Below are 8,348 nucleotides of genomic sequence, written 5' to 3'. Positions count from 1 at the left end.
TTTTTTTTTTTTTTTTTTTTTTATTATAAAACTTATCCCTACCATTAAAATTAAGTTTTTGCCATTGTATAGTAATTAAAAATGTAAAATTTTTTTTTAAACAAAATCTCAACAGATGGTGCCAAATACAATTTTATATATTTTGCATAATAATATGAGTTTTTAATTTAAAAAAATCTTTTATAACAGCTGGAAAAATTACGCAGCTCTCGCGGATTTTTTATTCTAGATTATTACTCTAAGATCAACTGACTATATTTTATATTTATTAATATACAGTTTAAATTTGTTAAATCTCTAAATTCCTACAACATTATTTATTAAATATCAATAAGTAAAGTTTGTTTTATTGGTATCCATTTTTAATGTATTAATAGTGCACCTTACAAATTGTATCCAAAAGAAAAATTATTCTAAAAAAAAATCACAGCTAAGAATATTTGGATAAAACTAGCAAATATACATAAAAATATTCCATGTTACCTAATACAGGATGGGTCACTTGAAAATGAGCACTTGTTATGTGGAACATCTCCATATAAAATGAAAAGATGAATATGAAACATGAACAGAACAATTATTTCATGATAAAGCAATGGACCAATGTATGTTTTACATTGTACAGTTACATTTGAACAATATGTAATCATGAGATATTGAACAAAGTAAGTGTTTAGTCCTGAATGAAAAATCACCCCATATTATACAAAGATGTTTTCAACAAATTAATTAACATTGTGAATTAATACATAATATTTTCTTTATTTCTAACAGTAGTATATATAAAAGTAAACATTGGTATTTACAATATGGCAAAATTTCTATTTTTATACCTTTTTTTATTTAAAATTAAAAATCTTCAATAATAAAAATCCAACATTTATGCACATGAACTTGCTTTTTCTTTTTGTTTATAATAGTTATAAAATAATTTTTAAAAAAAATATTATATTATCACAGGTTTTCTCTAGCGCATTATATAAAAAACATTCCTATACATTTCTGCATAAATTATTTATAATTACAGAAGACAACAGATAAAAATGCAATTAATTTAAGATATGGTTTGATTTTTAATTTTTAAAAAAAGGCATTTTTCACAATTATATTTAACAGAATCCATTTATTGTAATCACTTTGGAACTTATCTGTATTGATGATAATTTTATCAGTTGGTTCAGTGGAGTAAATAAAGACTAGTGAATGGAAATTCAGATTTTATTGACTGACATTAAAAGAATATTTTATAATTGAAGAAGGAAATGCTAGCATTTTAAATTACTTTGTGAGCAATAATTAAAAATGATTATCAGCCTTATTCAGTGCTTTAAATGATGTTTTTTCTTGCTATCAGTCTCAACAAATTGCTGATAATGTAGCTTAAAATGTCTAGTAACTTGAAGATGATCACTTATTGTAATTAAAGTTTCAGTTATTGTTAAGTTCTATAAATCTGTTTCAAGGTATACTAATTTTGATAATAGAAAACTGATTATAATAATTGGATTCTACTATGTATTATGTATAAAGTTAGAAATTAGAATTTATTAATCCCATTTAATAGATTGAACAATTAAATAATTTTCAATTTTAAATGAAGATTCCTCAAAAAACAAAAAAATCACACACACACTTTAATTATGAAAATTATTTTGTCTTTGGTGATTGAAAGATATTTTTTCTCCTTAAGTAATGCACAATCAGAGGAGAAGAAGAAAGGGTTATGGCAATTCTTACAGGAGCAAATAATTTATGAATGGCATAAGCAATAACAAAAGTGCTACCTTCCATTACGACTTTGCTCTCGGCTAAATTTTCTGCAAATCTTGTAGCTTTTAACAATGAAACAACATCCAATCCACTAGTAAAAGATTTTTAAAAATTAAAAACATTAGTGAGACTTATTATCTAGNGTATGAAAACTTGAAAACAACTCCAAATATTGTCTTTCCAGAGGATAATTTTAGTCATACAATAGTTATCTTCTGTTATATAATAAGTTGAGTGTACCTTTTTATACACAAGACTTCAGAACTTATATTCTTCTAGTTGTCCCATTGCTTTGTTCTTTGTATAGTAATTAGTTATTAAATCAATTTTATTTTGCTTGGATTGATACATACATTCATATGAAACTGATTTTTCGATTAATGGTCAAAAACAATTTAATTTTAAAGCATGTTTCAATAACACACCTATTTATTATTCAAATACTTTCTACTGATGTTCAATTGTGAGTTTTCTACTTATACTGTTAATACATGTTGTATTTTAGGTATTTGAGCAGAGTGAATGTATACTTAAGTGTTTGACTTCATTTGTATTGCTATATTATCTAACTTTATAACATTGAAAAACATTTTTAATGTCAGTATGGTTTGGTGTAATTATTATTATTAGTGATTTTTAAGCTATAAAGAAACAGCAATCAAATTAACTTGTATTTATTTAGCAATGAATTTTGAGTGATTAAAGCTAAATAGGAAATATAATTTCATATTTTGTTATAAAATTTATATTGTAACAGAATACTTGCTCCTCCTCCTAATTTTTCTTCTTTTTTCCAATAAATAGTTGTTAATTTGTATTTGATATAAAATAAAATTTAAAAGGGAAATTATTGAAATCATTTATTACTATAATATTTTAATCTAAAAAAAAACTTTTATAGAAATTATTATAAATGAGTGCTTAATGTGTATACAAATGTCCCTTTTTATGATGTTGCTATAAGAGTAAAGTTTTAATTTTTGCAGTTAAAAAATGAATTGGATTTATTGATGTATAGAAAGCTGATCAAATATTAAAAAAAAATTTCTAAGCTGCAGTATAACTTGCATGTTTAATATATTAAAGAAAAAATTTTATTAATAAAAATAAACTTATTAATTTGCTCTAATAGATCTTTGATTTCTATATTTATGTGTAAACTTACAATATTTCAGTTTATGACTTCTTTTTTGTTTGAAACTTTATTTTCATGTCAATCTTCATAAAAAAAAAAAATTTTAATACCTGTTTTCAGATCAGATTTTGGGTTTTATATATTTGTACATTCTATTTGATACTCATAACCATGATATTTTAATGTTTAAAGCTTTTATTTTTAGAAAAAGCTTTTTGATTTTCTAAAATGACCATATCTAAGATATAATGTAAAATGATGATCTTTAAAAGAATTTAAAGCAGAGAGGCAATCTATACATATATTAAAAAATATATTATTGGTGTAATTCTTTTTATATAACTATTTATCAAAATGTTATATATATATATGAAATGTACATACATCCAGACTTTAGTGTTATACATTATTAAATATTTTGAGTCTTCAGTTTTGATATTTTGGTTGTGTCATTTCAAAAATATCAGATGACAAAATGCTGAAATATTAGCATTCATACAGGTCGACCAGTGGATAAAACCACTGAACACTTGTAGTTGGAACCCAAAATTTGTTTCTGATCAATGTACTGGTGTTTTTTTCAGGTTTTTGTGTGTGTAAGATCTGAATGGAACAAATTTCTCTTAGAAAGTTCCTGGGAGACACTCCCTTTGCAGTTTGCTCATGTTGCATTGTCTTATTTCATCAAAACAAACAACACTCATTATAACATGTTAATTTTTGTGCACAATAAACAAAGATTCACAACTCTGTTGTTAGTGACCCTCCAAGGAGTCAAATTTTAACTAGAGGGTAGATAATAAACCAATTCGTTGTTTGGGGACAGTAATTTGTGTCTATTATTTTTGAATAATTTTTAAAATTTTAATAACAATGCATTTTTTTTTTATTAAACATGACAAAAAAAATCAAATACAAAAGAATAATTTTGATTTCTCATTCATAATTGTTTTCATATTGGTACAGAAAAAATGAAGCGTCTGGATTAAGATTAGCTTCTGGAACTGATCCTAGTGCAGAAATGTTCTGACGGAATGGTTCCATCAGAACAGTTGGTTCCTACATGTTTCCTCAGAAGTAGGGTTAACAGTTCCGTCAGAACTGTTAAGCTAGACTGTTCCTCAGAGTCATTACATAACATTGAAATTGCTTAGTTTGTTGGAGTAGATGGTCTCTAGTCAGTTTTATATAGGATATAAAATGTTTCTCTCTCTCTCTTCTTTGTTTTTTGGTTGATCTGCTCCAAATAATTATTGTTTAACTCGGAATCTGAGAAAAACAGAGATGATCACAAAACCTGGACATCTTATCCCTCCCGATTTCATCCCCCCCTTATTAACTCCTAAATCAATCTGATCTGCATCTAATTTTTCATGCTTACTTGGATATCAATATATAATTTGTTATAATTATGTAAACATCTACCAAAAAAATTTTTTAAATCTTTCCAATTATTTATTTGAAAAACTCCCAAAAACCTTTTATAATAAAGTGTTTTGCAATTCATTCGTGGTCAGACTTTTTTTTTTCTTGTTTTTAGTAATACTGTATTTCAAATTTTACTATTAGTTTTTTGCATTTTATGTTTACTTTTATATTAATTAATGCATATGCAGGGTGGGCTATAATTATTTCCCATTTGTTTATGTTGAAATTCATACACATTAAATTACATGTTATTTAATCATCGCTAAACCCGATGTAATATAGCTAATCACCAAACATATGCTGTAAATCCATCGGGCTAGTTTTAAGGCTAATTACTAAATAAATTACGTAATTAATTTGGCACTAGAGGTAAGCGTTAGGCGCCATCTCTTATTAACATTGTAATAACCGTCGATGGTTACATAGTTATACGCTGGAAGAGGAGATCGGATCGGAGGTCCGGATAGCATAACTGGCAANCTTTATAACATTGAAAAACATTTTTAATGTCAGTATGGTTTGGTGTAATTATTATTATTAGTGATTTTTAAGCTATAAAGAAACAGCAATCAAATTAACTTGTATTTATTTAGCAATGAATTTTGAGTGATTAAAGCTAAATAGGAAATATAATTTCATATTTTGTTATAAAATTTATATTGTAACAGAATACTTGCTCCTCCTCCTAATTTTTCTTCTTTTTTCCAATAAATAGTTGTTAATTTGTATTTGATATAAAATAAAATTTAAAAGGGAAATTATTGAAATCATTTATTACTATAATATTTTAATCTAAAAAAAAACTTTTATAGAAATTATTATAAATGAGTGCTTAATGTGTATACAAATGTCCCTTTTTATGATGTTGCTATAAGAGTAAAGTTTTAATTTTTGCAGTTAAAAAATGAATTGGATTTATTGATGTATAGAAAGCTGATCAAATATTAAAAAAAAATTTCTAAGCTGCAGTATAACTTGCATGTTTAATATATTAAAGAAAAAATTTTATTAATAAAAATAAACTTATTAATTTGCTCTAATAGATCTTTGATTTCTATATTTATGTGTAAACTTACAATATTTCAGTTTATGACTTCTTTTTTGTTTGAAACTTTATTTTCATGTCAATCTTCATAAAAAAAAAAAATTTTAATACCTGTTTTCAGATCAGATTTTGGGTTTTATATATTTGTACATTCTATTTGATACTCATAACCATGATATTTTAATGTTTAAAGCTTTTATTTTTAGAAAAAGCTTTTTGATTTTCTAAAATGACCATATCTAAGATATAATGTAAAATGATGATCTTTAAAAGAATTTAAAGCAGAGAGGCAATCTATACATATATTAAAAAATATATTATTGGTGTAATTCTTTTTATATAACTATTTATCAAAATGTTATATATATATATGAAATGTACATACATCCAGACTTTAGTGTTATACATTATTAAATATTTTGAGTCTTCAGTTTTGATATTTTGGTTGTGTCATTTCAAAAATATCAGATGACAAAATGCTGAAATATTAGCATTCATACAGGTCGACCAGTGGATAAAACCACTGAACACTTGTAGTTGGAACCCAAAATTTGTTTCTGATCAATGTACTGGTGTTTTTTTCAGGTTTTTGTGTGTGTAAGATCTGAATGGAACAAATTTCTCTTAGAAAGTTCCTGGGAGACACTCCCTTTGCAGTTTGCTCATGTTGCATTGTCTTATTTCATCAAAACAAACAACACTCATTATAACATGTTAATTTTTGTGCACAATATACAAAGATTCACAACTCTGTTGTTAGTGACCCTCCAAGGAGTCAAATTTTAACTAGAGGGTAGATAATAAACCAATTCGTTGTTTGGGGACAGTAATTTGTGTCTATTATTTTTGAATAATTTTTAAAATTTTAATAACAATGCATTTTTTTTTTATTAAACATGACAAAAAAAATCAAATACAAAAGAATAATTTTGATTTCTCATTCATAATTGTTTTCATATTGGTACAGAAAAAATGAAGCGTCTGGATTAAGATTAGCTTCTGGAACTGATCCTAGTGCAGAAATGTTCTGACGGAATGGTTCCATCAGAACAGTTGGTTCCTACATGTTTCCTCAGAAGTAGGGTTAACAGTTCCGTCAGAACTGTTAAGCTAGACTGTTCCTCAGAGTCATTACATAACATTGAAATTGCTTAGTTTGTTGGAGTAGATGGTCTCTAGTCAGTTTTATATAGGATATAAAATGTTTCTCTCTCTCTCTTCTTTGTTTTTTGGTTGATCTGCTCCAAATAATTATTGTTTAACTCGGAATCTGAGAAAAACAGAGATGATCACAAAACCTGGACATCTTATCCCTCCCGATTTCATCCCCCCCCCTTATTAACTCCTAAATCAATCTGATCTGCATCTAATTTTTCATGCTTACTTGGATATCAATATATAATTTGTTATAATTATGTAAACATCTACCAAAAAAATTTTTTAAATCTTTCCAATTATTTATTTGAAAAACTCCCAAAAACCTTTTATAATAAAGTGTTTTGCAATTCATTCGTGGTCAGACTTTTTTTTTTCTTGTTTTTAGTAATACTGTATTTCAAATTTTACTATTAGTTTTTTGCATTTTATGTTTACTTTTATATTAATTAATGCATATGCAGGGTGGGCTATAATTATTTCCCATTTGTTTATGTTTAAATTCATACACATTAAATTACATGTTATTAAAAACATATCCCAGTTATAAACATCTCAAAGCCCAATGTTTTTAATAATAAACCAAACGACTGCCATAACAAATCGGGCTACTTTACTGCTACTATCCCAGTGTAAAGGATTTTAAGTGTCACTTGATTTCAGTTTGGCTGTAAGCAATGTCCATGCCTATGCTCATGCAGCATTTTGTTTCCATGAAGAATTGACATTTCTGATGTCGCAAGATGCACAATTGATGGACAGAACTGTGGTGACTTCTAAATAGTGTGTGGCTTTGTTACATAAAAAGGATGCTTCAAGAAACCTTGAAAGAAAAAATTAGTGGGGATGAATGTTGAGTGATCTCTGAGATGTATTTTCCCTGGACATCGGATTGGAAGTGGTAGTGATGAATCAGAATTGCACGAGTTTCTCTGCATAATAAGACGGAGCTTCATCAAACTAAAGGAACCACATATACCAATTAAAGGATCACCATATCAAAAATGTTGCAAAGTGTGATATTTGAAATTTCACTAGGATATGTTTTAATGTGTGATTTAACAGGTGTTAATTTCAACATAACAGCTTTAAAATAAAATAGGAGACTTAAGTATAGCCTACCCTTACTTCCAATCCATTTGTTTTCAAATATTTTATTTAGAATTAATATATATTATGGAAAGTACACTTAGTTATTTAAATTTAACACTTTTATAATGAATATAAACACCAAACACTTGCTGAGCTTACTATTAATTTAATATTCAAACGCTTTCAGCCTATTTCTAATAGGCCATCCTAAGGAAATTACTGTTCTACAATCGATTTTTTTGTGTTATTTATTTCTGTGTTTGTTATATCTATGGAGACTTAAGAGAGACTGCTATGTCACCAAATGAAGTAGAACTGATTCTTCTGCATCAAACAAGAAAAGAAAAACTTTATCTTTGGAATGTAAAGTTAATGTTATTAAAGACTTCAATACAAAAATGAAAATTTGTGAATTGGCAAAGAAGTTTGATCTGCCAGAATCGACAGTCAGAACAATTATAAAAGGTAAAGAAAAACATTCTCGAAGCTGTGAAAAATGCTCAATCTTTAAATTCAAGCATCATTTGAAAACGTCATGGTATTATTGCTGAGATGGAAACAATGTTAAAATTATGGTGTGATAATCAAGTAAATGTGAAAAATTGTCCTGTTGATCAGAACACTGTGTGCTCTCAAGCTAAGCTGATTTTTGAGAGATTGAAAGAGGATACTGGAGAGGTGGCTAAAGATGAAGAGTTTAAAGCTAGTAACAGTTGGTTCAGC

General features: G+C 26.7%; 1 protein-coding gene across 1 annotated transcript in view; it reads right to left on the bottom strand.

Annotated features, from left to right (window-relative positions):
- Positions 1–1,049: 1,049 nt before the first annotated feature.
- LOC111642356 (protein FAM210B, mitochondrial-like) overlaps positions 1,050–8,348 on the bottom strand; it is a 15,538-nt gene continuing 8,239 nt past the window's right edge. The window contains exon 3 of the mRNA XM_023388691.1: positions 1,050–1,861. Within this exon, the coding sequence (XP_023244459.1) occupies positions 1,648–1,861 (214 nt within the window). The 3' untranslated portion in view covers positions 1,050–1,647. The remainder of the gene's footprint in view (positions 1,862–8,348) is intronic.

Source organism: Centruroides sculpturatus, unplaced genomic scaffold (assembly GCF_000671375.1).
Source record: "Centruroides sculpturatus isolate CEXI.00-Female unplaced genomic scaffold, Cexi_2.0 scaffold1649, whole genome shotgun sequence".
Classification (NCBI taxonomy): domain Eukaryota; kingdom Metazoa; phylum Arthropoda; class Arachnida; order Scorpiones; family Buthidae; genus Centruroides; species Centruroides sculpturatus.
The sequence above is the reverse complement of the archived record's forward strand: the minus strand, read 5'-3'. Positions and strand labels throughout refer to the sequence as shown.